Source organism: Colobus angolensis, unplaced genomic scaffold (genome assembly GCF_000951035.1).
Source record: "Colobus angolensis palliatus isolate OR3802 unplaced genomic scaffold, Cang.pa_1.0 Scaffold176, whole genome shotgun sequence".
In the NCBI taxonomy this organism is placed as follows: Eukaryota; Metazoa; Chordata; class Mammalia; order Primates; family Cercopithecidae; genus Colobus; species Colobus angolensis.
In genome coordinates, this window is record NW_012114888.1 from 4,590,131 (window position 1) to 4,604,488 (window position 14,358).

At 41.0% G+C, this 14,358-nt stretch overlaps 1 protein-coding gene across 2 annotated transcripts in view; it reads left to right on the forward strand.

Moving 5' to 3' along the window:
* Nucleotides 1-14,358, forward strand: part of ZNF81 (zinc finger protein 81) — an 89,478-nt gene that overhangs the window by 56,846 nt on the left and 18,274 nt on the right. For both annotated transcript variants that reach the window (XM_011938724.1, XM_011938723.1), the window contains one exon: nucleotides 8,509-8,635. In XM_011938724.1, coding sequence (XP_011794114.1) covers nucleotides 8,509-8,635 — 127 coding nt within the window. The remainder of the gene's footprint in view (nucleotides 1-8,508; nucleotides 8,636-14,358) is intronic.

The window sequence follows — 14,358 nt, forward strand, 5'->3', positions numbered from 1 at the left end:
GGCAATAAGTCTGCCTCTCCTTTGTTCTGAAGGGAGAAATTACATTTAGTATAATTTCTAGTATAACCTGCCCTTTGTTCTGGAGGGAGACTCTGTTTTCCAGGGCTGCTTGCTATATTAACAGTCTTGAAAAGGTAAGTTGGAAAAAAGGCAGTCAGTGAGTCTGCTTTCAACATGTGCAGAGACCTGTGGAAAACCATCTCTCAACAGCCTCTCAAGTCCCTTTTAATCTATGGCAAATCTCCCAGATTCTCCTCTCTCTCGTTTTTCTCCTTGCTATTTATTTGTTGAAGAAACTGGGCCATTTGCCCTGTGCTATATCCCACATTTTGGAATTGGCTAATTGTATTCTTGTGGTGTTATTAATGTGTTCCTGTATCTTTATTTTAATATGAACTGATGAATCTAGAGGCTTGATCAATTCAGATTTAATTTTTTTTGACAAGAATACTTCATAAGTGGTGTTGAACACACTTGCTGATTCATCCTTCCGGGAGGTGCATAATACTTAAGTATGTCTGTGTGTTCAGGGATTGTCAGCCTGGTTCATACATTATAAAATTTCTTCAGTCTTTGACTCAGTGGTTTCAGCAGTCATTGATGATCAGTGCTTTTTTATTTGAGGCAGGGTCTTGCTCTGTCATCCAGGCTGGAGCACAGTGGTGCATCACAGCTCATTGCAGCCTTGACCTCCCAAGCTCAGGTTATTCTCCCACCTCAGCCTCCCAAGTAGCTGGGACTACAGGTGTGCGCTACCATGCCTGGTTAATTTTTTGTATTTTTTGTACAGACAGGGTTTTGCCATGTTGCCCAGGTTGGTCTCAAATGCCTGGGCTGAAGTGATCTGCCGGCCTTGGCCTCCCAAAGTGCTGGAATTACAGGCATGAGTCACTGCACCTGGCCTCATGATCATTGCTTTTATTAGCATTTCTCGGCTGGAATTCTTCTGTAAAGAATAAATTTCCAAAATCAACTATTTGTGTACCCTGAAATGAAGTAGTTGTGGGTGGGATAATAATTTTAGTATAAAACTCAGTAATGCCTCTTTCTTGATATATAAAACACTTCATTGGCAATCTGTTACTTAAAAGAATTCGTGCTATTTCCATGATCAGACTCCAGCATGCTTACCTGAATGTTTTTCTCATAATCACCTCCCTAATTGTTTAACTTCCATTTTCTGTTGCTTATAACAGAATACCTGAAACTGGGTAATTTATAAAGAAAAGGAATTTATTTCTTACAGTTATGGAGGCTGAGAAGTCCCAGGTCAAGGGACCACATCTGGTGAGGGCCTTCTCTTTGGTGGGGACTCTGCAGGGTCCTGAGGTGGTACAGGGTATCACATGGCAAGGGGGGGCTGAGCGTGCTAGCTCAGGTCTCTCTTCCTCTTTTTATAAAGCCACAAGTTCCACTTCTGTGATAACCCATTAATCTATGAATGGATTAATCCATTTTGGAGGGTGTGGAGTCCTAATTAGGGAAAAGGAGTTGGGCTAGTGGGACTGAAGGAAAGCAAAAAGAGAAAGCAGATAAGCTACAAGTCTGCCTTTCTTCATGGTCCAGGACACATAGCCCTCCTGCACAAATAACTCACAATCTTCCTGCGCCCAACTATCTCCAGACCTTCAGCTGGTGTTATCAGTACTGCACAAAGCCCTTTTCAGTATACATCATTAACACCATTCTATAAAATCCCCAGCAAGCCTTTCTTTCCGTGCAGTTAGCTCATCTCTTGCTGGTCTGCCCATTGCACCCTTGCAACATATTTTCCTACTCTCTAATAAATCTGCCTTTCTTCACCTACAACTGTCTTGGTAAATTCTTCTTACCCCTGTGCCACCGGCCCCAGATAGTTGCTGCTTATTTATGATAGAGGGGACAAATATTCAAACCATAGCACTGACATATAAATAGTCTTCTCTCTTTTTTACAGAGCTGTTTGCTCTTTACTTAATTCACCGTGTATTTTCTGTTTCCACACTATTCTTGTCTCTTCTGGAAAGTATTTCCCCCACTTATCTTCTCAATTATTTTTTTTTTCCAAGAGACAGTTTAAACTGCACCAACTTTTGGAACCTAAACCTACATCCCCAGTAGAATTGACTGTTTTCTATTTGGGGCCCACAGTGTACCCTGAATATATTTCAATATACTTATTTTATTTTATTTTATTTTTAGAGTCAGGTTCTCACTCTGTCACTCAGGCTGGAGTGCAGTGATGCATCCATCGCTCACTGTAACCTCAAACTCCTGGGCTCAAACGATCCTCCCTCCTCAGCCTTCCAGGCAATTGGGACTACAGGCTTATACCACCATGCCTGGCTAATTTTTAAACTTTTTTAGAGATGGGGTCTCACTGTGTTGCCCAGCCTAGTCTTGAGCTTGTGGCCTCAAGCGATCCTCCCAAAGTGCTGGGATTATAGGCATGAGCTACCACACCCAGCCTCTTGAATATGTTTCTAACATGTCCTTTTGTTTTTTTGTGGTTTTTGAAATTGAGTTATATTTGAAATATGCTGAATTGCCCAGATCTTAAATGTATAGTTTGATGAGTTTTGACAAGTATATGTGTGTGTGTATATATATGTACATCTATATACACCCATATACACACATATATGTACATATATATACATACCCATGTAGCCAGCATATAAATTAAAATATAGAAAGTTCCCTCTTGACCAGTCACTATTCTCCCCTTGAGGCAACAACCATTGTTAAGGTTTAATCTCTATAGATTAAAATCCCTATAGATTAATGTTAATCCCTGTAGATTAAAATTCTTGATTGTCCTGTCTTTGTAATGGAATCCTACCATCTGTGTCTGACTTCAGTGTTTGGCTTCTGTTTGTAAAATAGCATAATGCTTTTGAGATTCATCCAGGTTGTTGTGTCTATCCGTGGATTTTTCCTTTTTTGTTGCTGAGTATTCCATTGCATGAAGACACCACAATTTGTGTAGATATTCATGTGTTGATGAACATTTGGAATGTGTCTAGTTTCTGATTATCATGAATCAAGCCTGCTATGGGCATTCTTATAGAAGTTTTCTGAGGATGTATGTTTTCATTTCTTTTTAGTAACCACTAAGAAATGGAATTGCTAAATTATATGGTAGGTATATGTTTAACTTTATTAGAAACTGTCAAACAAGGTCCGGCACAGTGGCTCAGGCCTGTGATCCCACACTTTGGGAGGCTGAGGTGAGCGGATCACTTGAGGTCAGGAGTTCAAAACCAGCCTGGCCAACATGACAAAATTCTGTCTCTACTAAGAATACAAAAATTACCCGGGTGTGGTGGCACATGCCTGTAATCCCAGCTACTAGGGAGGCTGAGGCACGAGAATCCCTTGAACCTGGGAGGCAGAGGTTGCAGTGAGCCAAGATCACGCCACTGCCTCCAGCCTGGGTGACAGAGCAAGACTCTGTCTCAAAAAACAAAAAAAGAAATTGTCAAACAAGTTTCCAAAGTGATGGCTTGGTTTTACATTCCCACCAGCAATTTTTGAGTTTCTTTTTAATTTTAGCTTTTCTAGTGAGTGTCTAGTGCTTTCTCAATATACCTTAAATTGCATTTCCCTTACAACTAATGATGGTGAACATCTTTTCATGTGCTTTATTGGCCATTTGTGTATCTTTTTTGTGTCTACTCAAGTATTTTGCTCATTAAAAAAAAATTGGGCTATATGTCTTTTTCTTATTACTTTCTAGGAGTTCTTTCTACATTTTTAATATGGGTGTTTTGTATATGTATTGTAAATATTTTCTCCCAGTCTGTGGCTTGACTTTTCATTTTCTCAATAGTGTCTTTTGATGAGCATAAGTTTTAATTTTGATAAGGTCCAGTTTTTGAAGATTTTCTATTATGGCTGGGGTTTTTTGTACTATGTCAAGAAATCCATGCTTACGTCAAGGTTGCAAAGATATCCTCTTACATTTCCTTGTAGGGCATTTTTAGTTTCAGCTTTTATGTTTAGGTCTATAATCTAGCGCAAGTTAATTTTTTGTTAACTTTTTCTATGATTTGTTTTCTATTTCTATTCTTTAGTATTTCCTTTCTTTTACTTCCTTTAGGTTTATTTGGTCCTTCATTTTCTATTAGCTAATGGCTTCTTGAGGGTAAATTTTAGGACACTGATTTAGACTTTTGTAATGTAAGTGTTTAAAGCTATAAATTTCCTTCTAAATTTGTCTTTTATCTGCTTCTCACAAATTCTGATACATTGTAGTAAGCAGCCTTCTAAAATGGCTCTCAGTGATCCCCACTACTCAATATTCACACCTTTGTGCAATCCACTTCCCTTTGTGTATGGGCTGGACCTAGTGACTTGCTTCTAATAAATAGAATATGGCAAAAGTGATGGGATGGCCCTTCTGAGGTTAGGTTATAAGAGATTGTGGCTGGGCATGGTAGCTCACGCCTGTAATCCCAGCACTTTGGGAAGCCAAGGCGGGTGGATCATGAGGTTAGGAGTTCAAGACCAGCCTGGCCAAGATGGTGAAACCCCGTCTTTACTAAAAATACAAAAATTAACTGGGCGTGGTGGCAGGCGCCTGTGATCCCAGGTGCTTGGGAGGTTGAGGGGGAGAATTGCCTGAACTCGGGAGGCGCAGGTTGCAGTGAGCTGAGATCACACCACTGCACTCCAGCCTGGGCGACAGAGCTGAAAAAAAAAAAAAAAAGAGAGATTGTAAGATAGCTTGCTGGCATATTCTCTCTGGCTCTTCTTGCTTGCTCTGATGAAGGAAGCTGCCGTGTTGTGAGCATATTCTCACTGGCTCTTCTCTCTGGCTCTTCTCGCTTATTCTCTCTGGCTCTTCTCGCTTGCTCTGATGAAGGAAGCTGCCATATTGTGAGCTGCCCTCATCTATTACCTCACAGTTTCTGTGGGTCAGGAATCCAGTTGTGGCTTACATGGGTCCTCTCACTCAGGGTCTCTCACAAGGCTGCAGTCCATGTTGGCTGGGGCTACATCCATCTTGAAGATTGACTAGGGAAGGATCCACTTCCAAGCTTACTCAAGTGATTGTTGGTAAGATTCAGTTTCTTGCAGGCTGTTGTGCTGAGTGATTCAGTTGTTTTAACTTACTATGTTTTAGAGTGATTTAACACAGATTTTGGTACTGGGAATGGGGCAGCCTGAAAATGCAGGAGTGTCCTTCAAACTGAGAAGTTGGTGGAGGCTGGAAAAGATTTTAAGGAGAATGTTAGAGAAATCCTAAATTTCAGAGAGATCTATGGGTACAGCTTTTATCTAATGGAGTGAACCCAGTGAGATTCACAGAAGATAAAATTTTAGAGCAAACTGTATTAGCAGAAATACTACCACTTTGGACTGAAAGGGATATAAACAATAAAAAATGTGAAAACATGTTAGCCCCCCAATATTTTTCTGACAGGAAGCAGGTTGAGCACATTCTTTTGTTGCTTTTCATGAAAAAGGAAGGATGACTCAGATGGTGGTGCCAGGAACCCAGAGTGTGGAGCCAAAAGCCATGAAGAATTATTCCTAGGCCTTGAGAACTAATCAAAGAATTCCTAACATTTAACCAGCCAGATAATACTTTATTTTCTTCAGCATTTTAAAAGTACCATCCAACTGTATTTTAGCCTCCACTTCTTCTGTTGAGCAGTAAGTGGTCACTTGAATCACCATTTCTCTGTGTGTAATATTTGTGGGGTTTTTTTGTTTGTTTTTTGCTTTTCCAGCTGCTTTTAAAATCTTGTCTTCTTTGGTTCTCAATAGTTTGACTATGATGCTCCTAGGAATGGTTTTATGTGTATTATTCTGTTTGGAATTTGCAAAACTTATTGAATCTATAAACGTATGTCTTTCGCCAAATTTGAGAAATTTCTGCACATTATTTTAAAAAATGTCTTTTCTGCCCTTCTCCCCTTCTGGGTCTTAAATTGCATGTATGTTAGATCTTTTGATTTTTGTCTTACTCATCTGTCTTAGTCTGTTTGTCCTACTGTAACAACATCCCTGAGATTGGGTGTCTTATAAACAATAGAAATGTATTTCTCACAGTTCTGGAGGCTGAAAAGTCCAAGATAAAGGCACCAGCAGCTTAGGTGTCCAGTGAGGGCTGCTCTCTGCTTCCAAGATGGCGCCTTGTTGCTGTGTCCTCCAGAGGGGGTGAATTCTGTGTCCTCATATGGTGGAAAGCGTAGAAGGTCAAAAAGAAAGGATGTAGCTAGTTCCCTCCAGCCCTTTTAAAAGAACACTAACACATTCATGAGCCCTCATGACGTAAATACCTCCTAAAGGCCATACCTCTTAATACTGTTGCATTGGGATTAAGTTTCAACATAAATTTCGGAGGGATAACAAACATTCAAACCATAGCATCATCCCTGAGACTATTTGTTTTTATTTTCAATTTTGTTCTCTCTGCGTTTCAGATTGGATAATTTCTGTTGGTCTATCTTTAAGTTAATTACCTCTTCCTTCAGTTATCTGTATCCTTCTCTCAAGCCCATCCAGTGAACTTTTTAGGTTCAGATTGTATTTTTCAGTTTTTTTAATAGTTTATATTTCTCAGTTGGCCTATCCTATGTATTCGTTCATTATGAACATATTTGTGTGTTTTTGAGCATAATTATAACTAACTGATTTAAAGTGCTTTTCTGCTAATTCTAGCATCTGGATCACCTCAGGTCAGTCTCTGAGTGCATTTTCTCTTGAGCCTCTTCCCTTTCTCTCCACACCTTTCTGTGTCTCTCTGTTGAGTTGTTTTGGATTGTATCTTTGTTGTGAAACATATATTAGAGATGCTTGATTCTGTTTAATTCCTCTGACTATTGTTGATTATTTTTTGTTTTGCTTTGTGTAGGGAGCACTTAACTTGGCTAGGCTCGAACTGGGAAATGTTTTCTCTGTGGTATGTGGTAGCTCAAATTTCAGTTCATTTAGCTGGTCAACCAGAGATCTGGGCAGAGTTCATCACAGAATTTAGGCACCCTTCTCTCTTTCAGTGCCTTTCTGGATTCCCCCTTGATTTTCCATGGTAGTTATGACTGCAGAACTCCCCTTCGATTCTTCAAATCAGTAACACTGGTAGTTTTCTTTTCTTTTCTCTCTTTTTTTTTTTTTTTTTTTTTTTTTTTTTTTGAGACAGGATCTTGCTCTGTCACCCAGGCTGGAGTGCAGTGGTGCAATCATAGCTCACTGCAGCCTTGACCTCTCAGGTTTAATCAGTCCTCCTGCCTCAGCCTCCCAAGTAGCTGGGACCACAAGCATGTACCACTTCTCTTGGAATTTTAGTTGTGCCACATGGCACTGACTGGGCCTATTCACAAGCTAAAGTGCCAGCCTTTCTTCGAAGTGTCAGCTGTCCTCCCATAGATGCCTGAATTGGGTTGCTCCTTAGTATCTTAATATTTTTTGTTCAGAGTTTATAGTTGTTATGTGTATGAAGGTTGGTCTGATAAAAGCAATGCAGTCATACTGAAACTTAATTTTTGTTAATTTTTGTATATGGTTTGAAGGGTGGGTCAAGGTTTGTGTTTTTTTTCCTAATACTGATATCTATCTCTTCCAACACAATTTGTTGAAAAGACTTCCCTTTCGCCCATTGAATCACATTGGCACTTTTGTCAAAAAACAATTGTCCGTACATGTATGGGTCTGTTTCTGGACTTTATTCTGTTCTAATGATATATCTGTCTGTGCTTACATCGTCCCATACTGCTGGAATTACTGTAGCTTTACAGTAAATCTTAACATTAGGGGGTATAAATCCTTCATACCTTTTCTTGCTTTTGGGTATTCTGGGTCCTTCACATAGCCATATAAACTTTAACATTTGTCAGTTTTTACCAAAATCTTGACAAATAAGTGATTAAACAAGTAGAAAACAAATCAGTAATGCGATAGGAAATTTCAACAACACTCAACCAACTTGATTTATATATTACAGAAGACTACAGCCATCAATAGCCAAATATATATTCTTTTCAGGGAGACATGGACCATTATCCTAGATAGACCATATGTTGAAATCATACAGAGTATACTTTCTGACCACCACGGAATTAAATTAGAAATGAGCAATAAAAGGGCATCAAGATAAAAAGGCAGTATTTTTGAAGAGTAAATGAAAGCAACAGGAGAGGGAGCTATGTGAAACTGTTAAAAATTGGGATGGAGGGGATATATGTGCTTCCCTCTAAAAGTTATAGAGCACAAATTTCTCATAAAAATGAGCAACAAAATAGGATCAAGGTCACATCCTTACTAAAAATTATAATTTTTAATAAATGGAAGACTAAATGTCCTACATAATGAATAGCAGGAATTTATGATTAGATTTTTATATTCTACACAATATTTTGTGTGTGTGTGTGTGTGTGTGTGTGTGTGTATACACACTAAGTATTTAATGGGCATACCATATGGTATATTATGATGAAAAAGTATAAAAAGAACTTCCTATCTGTCTTCTCTCCATCCTCCAGTGCTGATCATGTTGCCTTGAACAAGATTGTGTTGTTACAGGTATCAGTGTCATTTGAGGATGTGACTGTGGACTTCAGTAGAGAGGAGTGGCAGCAACTGGACTCTACACAAAGACGCCTGTACCAGGATGTAATGTTGGAGAACTACAGCCACCTGCTCTCAGTAGGTAAGGATAACCATCCTGTGAAGTTGTGAGGAGCCTGTTATGGGTTAAATTGTGTCCCCCAAATAAAATATATTGAAGTCCTAATCTCCCAGTCCCCTAGAATGTGACCTTATTTGGAAATAGAGTCTTTACAGAAGTAATCAAGCTAAAATGAGATCATTAGGGTAGGCTTTAATCTAATATAATTGGTGTCCTTATAAAAAGGAGAAAACTGGACACAGACATGTGCGCACACATACATACACACACACACACACACAGAGGGAAGACAATATGAAGATGCACAGGGAGAAGATGGAATGTGACTAGAATGATACATCTGTAAGCCAAGAAACACTTGAGGCCACCAGAATTTCAGAGAGGCCTGGAACAGTTCCTTCCCTAGCACCTTCAAAGAGAGTATGGCCCTGCTAACACCTTGGTTTTGGAGTTCTGGCCTCCAGAACTGTGCGACAATAAATTTCTGTTGTTTTGAGCCCCCTAGTTTGTGGTACTTTGTTATAACAACCCTAGGAAACTAATACAGAGTTTTATACTTGGAAATGGGGTGCAGCTGTGATAAACACCTTAAAAATGTGAAAGTGGCTTTGGAATTGGGTAATGGGTAGAGGCTGAAGCTAGGGGCTGGGATTTGATATGCTTGACAGAAAAAGCCTAGATTGCCTTAACGAGACTATTGGTAGAAACATGAATGTTAAAGGTACTTTTAGTGAGATCTCAGATAGAAATAAGGAACATATTATTGCAAACTGGAAGAAAAGCAATCCTTGTTATAAAGTACCAGAGAACATGGCTGAATTGCATTCTGTTGGGTGAAAAGTAGAACTTGTGTGTGATGAACCTGAATATTTATTTGAGGAGATTTCCAAGCAGTGTTGAAAGCACAGCCTGGTTTCTCTGTGCTGCTATAGTAAAATGTGAGAAGAAAGAGATAAATTGAAGAAAGAATTGTTAGGAAAAAGGTACCAGAACTTGAAGATATGGAAAATTTTCAGCCTATCCATATGGCAAAAATTCAGAAAGTGTCCTCTGGAAAGAACATACCAAGGGTGTGTCTGGACAACCAATTACTAAAGAGATTAGGTATGTGACTTGTGGATCCAGTCAACTGTCTCACTAGAAATGCTTCCAGGTTGGACTGAAGGGGACAGAGACAGGAGAAAATGAAGGAAGGCTCTCGGACTTCTGGGATTCTATACGCAGGAAATGTGATGGTAAAGCTGTTTTGACTGTGATCATGTGTTATCCTTCAAGAAAAGGGAAGAATGACTTTGAGGATAGTTCAGAAGCTAGTAGGGCTGTAGCTGCCACCACAGGCCCTGAAGGCACAGGCTGAGGAGATGGGGGGACCCATTGCCTCCTTAGTTTCAGAGAACAGGACCATCTCTTTGTTTTCAGGGCTGAGGGGGCAGGGCCAAGGTTATCATGTCTGATCTGAGGTTACACCATGTATTAGTCCGTTTGTTCTCACATTGCTATAAAGAAATGCCTGAGACTGGGTAATTTATAAAGAAAAGAGGTTTAATTGGCTCATGGTTCTGCAGGCTGTAAAGGAAGCATAGTGGCTCCTGCTTCTCAGGAGGCCTCAGGAAGCTTCCAATCATGGCAGAAGGCAAAGGGGAAGCAAGCATATTACATGGTGGGAGCAAGAGTAAGAGTGAGGGGGAGGTGCTGCATACCTTTAAACAACCAGATCTCATGAGAACTCATTCACTATCATGAGAACAGCACCAAGGGGATGGTGCTAACCCATTCATGAGAAATCTGCCCCATGATCCAGTCACCTCCCACCAGGCCCCATCTCCAACACTGGGGATTACAATTTGACATGAGATTTATAGGTGACACAGATCCAAACCATATCAGGTGATGAAGACCAAATATATATATCTTTCTAACTTTCCCTTATGGTTCTTGTTGACTGTCAATTTTGTACAGGTATTTAGCCTTAGTAGATGGAGTTTACTACCCACTTTGGGGTACATTCTCAAGCAACATGGCCCCAATAATGCCCAGGCCCAGTGCACCAGAGCCTCCTGCTGGCCTCAGACCATCAACAGGTTGGGCCTCAATCAGAAGGACTTGGGTGCTATCAGCAGCAGTGGGGAGTGGGTCTTCTCTATGCCACATTTCCAGCACCCCCACTGTGGGGCAGAGGTTCAGCACTGAGCTCTTCCATGTTCACTTGCTGTTACTGAGGAAATCCTTGTTAAGTTTCTTCTCCACTAACTAATATGCTTAAATTCAGTGGGTGAGTAAATTCTGGCCTGATAGCAAGCCAAAAAGTGTTTCTCAAAAGGAGAGTAGTTATCCACTACTAAAGGATGGCAGGACTTTGTTCCCAAATCCTAAAGATCTGCACTGTGACTCACCTATAGGGGATTGCCAAAGGCTCCAAACAGCATCCCCATCTGCCACTGTCACTTCAGGCACCATTGGATCTGCTGTATGGTCCAAGTGGCAGAGCAGCTTGCACAGCAGCCTGGATCTGTTGTAGAGTCTTCTCTTGTTCTGGGCCCCATTGAAAACTAGCTACTTTTTGGATAACTTGGTAAATGGACCAGAGTAGCTTTACCCAAATCAGGAATGTGTTACCTCCAAAATCCAAAGAGGCCCAGTAGGCATTGTGCCTTTTTATTTTTCCTTATAGGAAGGTACAACAGCTTTTGCTTCACCTTAGAAGGGATATCTTGACATGCCCTGTACCACTGAACCCCTAGAAATTTCCCTGAGGTATAAGGCCCTTAAATTTTTTTCAGATTTATTTCCCACTCTGATATGTAAATATCTTACCCATAAATCTAGCATAGTTGCTGCTTCTTGCTTACTAGGTCCAATCAGCATTATCTCATTAATGTCATGCACCAGTGTGATATCTTGTGGAAGGGAAAGGTGATCAAGATGCCTGCAGACTAAATAATGACATAGGTCTGGAGAGTTGATATACCTCTGAGGTAGGACAGTACAGGTGTATAGCTGACCTTGCCAGCCAAAAACAAACTGCTTCTAGTGGTCTTTACTAACAAGTATCACAAAAAAAATTTGCCAGATCAATAGCTGCATACTGGGTACCAGGGAATATGTCAATTTGCTTAAGCAATGAAACCACATTTTGAAGAGCAAGTGTAATTAGAGTCACCACTTGGTGACATTTACAGTAATGTGTCATTCTTCAAAAGCTGTCTATTTTCTGCACAGGCCAAATAGGAAAGGTGAATGGGGATGTGGTGGGAATCACCATACCTGCATCCCTCATATCCCTGATGGTAGCATTGATTTCCGCAGTCCCTCCAGGAATGTGGTATTGCTTTTGGTTTACGATTTTCCTAGGTAGAGGCAGCTCTAGTGGCTTCCACTTGGCCTTCCCCACCATAGTAACCCTCATTCCACAGGTCAGGGAACCAATGTGGGGATTCTGCCAGTTACTGAATATGTCCTTCCAATTATGTATTCAGGAACTGGGGAAATAACCACAGGATAGGTTCAGGGACCCACTGGACGCACTGTGAGATGGACCTCAACTAAAACTCCATTAACCACTACACTTCTGTAAGCTCCTACCCTGACTGGTGGACCATAGTGGTGTTTGGGGTCTCCTGGAATTAGTGGCAGTTCAGAGCCAGTGTCCAGTAATTCCCAAAATGTCTGATTGTTCTTTTTTCCCAATACCTAGTTATCTTGATATAAAGGCCATAGGTCCCTTTGGGGAACACTGGGAGAAAGATTTCATAGTATAAGTTTTTGGCAGTGTACCAGGGTCCTTCCCTAAGGGGACCTGGCTTCCCCTTCATTCAAGGGGTTCTGGGTCTGAGTCGGTAAATAGGCTCAAGTCTGGGAATTGATTGAAGGGCTGTGACTTTGTGCTTTTATGATTCAAGTTAGAGTTTTGTTCACTTGACCTAGAACTCCTCTGCTTATACAGATCAACTTATTATTGTGTAGACTGCCTGTCTGTTTCTTTTCTCAGGACACCATGATCAACTAGCCAATGCTATAGGTCTCTGTGAATCAGACTATTCTGATTGTTGCTTTGACTCTGCTGTCTATTGAGGTAGCCATGTTCACCTTGCATTTGGCGATTAAGTACCTCCCTTTAACCCCTGCCACCCCAGGATCCAACTATCCCCATTGCACTTAGGTTTCCCTACTCAGTGGCTGCAGTTCCCACTGTAAGTTCCAGCCTACAGACAAGAGCACTCAGAGCTCGTCAAGGATGCTTGAGCTCCCCTTACAAATTTGTTTCTCACCGTGGTGACAGGTGTGTCCTCTGGACCCTCCCAGAGTAGATGAACAGGTCTCACATGATAAATCCCCTCCAACAGTCCAATTCTTTGGATACCTTCCTCTGCAGAATACCCAGGCAGTTCTGGCATTTCAACTTCATTTAGTGTAGACCACCTTTTGGTCCATGTTTAGCCAGCCAGCCAACCAAACTGTTAGAGCCCTTTCTAATTCCTCCAGCAGCAATATCAAATTCAGAATCTCTGCTTAGTGAGCCCATATCAATCAATTCAGCCTGATCCAACTTTTTGTGGGCCCATATCAATCAATTCAGCCTGATCCAACTTTTTGTGGGCCCATATCAATCAATTCAGCCTGATCCAACTTTTTGTTTCTTCCACCTTTATCATACACCCTTGATATCCATATCCTTGTATAGTCTCTAGATCTGTCTGCATAAATTAAATGAATCATGCCGTTCTTTTGGTGTACGCGCATCCTCATGGGTCATTCTTTGTGCTTTACCTTTTGGGACTTGCTTTGACTTGAGTCCAGTTATATGTCTAAAAGCAAAGAAGGATGGTGAGCATAGGCTCTTAAGGGAATCGGCAGTGCCCGTCAAGGCAAGTACCTCAGGAGAAGCCACTGAAAGTGCTTCAGGAACAGTAGGGTTAATCTTCTCAGATGGGGTAGAAGGGCTGCTTCTACTGGCAAAGGAGACTCAAGAATTTAAAGGTTCAATGTCCAGTCTATTTCCAATTAGTTTTTTTTTTCTCTTTTAGTCTCAGGTGGTTGCTTTCAGGGTTCCCTCAGTCTCTTGAGAGCCCCTGATGGGAGGAGGGGTCCCAAAGTTCAAGTGATTATAGGGAGTTAAGAGACTGAAGTAGGAAGGGAATGGTCTGGCAGGAATAGATAGAGGGGTGGAAGAGGTAGGGGTTTGAAGAGGGACCTATGAAAGGATTCAAGAGAGCTTAAGGGGAAGATCAAAGGTGGTAAAAGGAAGAAGGAGCAGAAGCAATGGGAAGGGAGAGGTTTTGGAGGAGACAGTTGGGGGAGATGTAAATTTTCCCAAGGAAGCCCTTGAAGTTCCAAACTATCCTTAGTAATATCATGCCAACAAGACAGGAAACAGGTAGAGTTGGTGGAGCATATAGCCAGCAGGGGTTCAAAAAGGGATGTTTTGGTAGACTGAGAAGTTCCCATGTTTTTAAACTAATAGTACTTTTATGGTTTTAAATAGAGAAACTTGGGACTCAGACGCAGCTTCTGTTCCATACAGAACCCAACCTCTTACAAAGAGAAGTCTAGGAGACTAACCCAGCCTTTCCTTGCATGAGACTCTAACTTATTTTCTTGTAAACAGCTGCTTACCTGGAACTTTAACCTACCTTCTAGCATGAGAATCACTTGAACCTGGGAGGCAGAAGTTGCAGTGAGCCGAGATGGTACCACTGCACTCCAGCCTGGGTGACAGAGCGAGACTCTGTCTTAAAAAAAAAAAA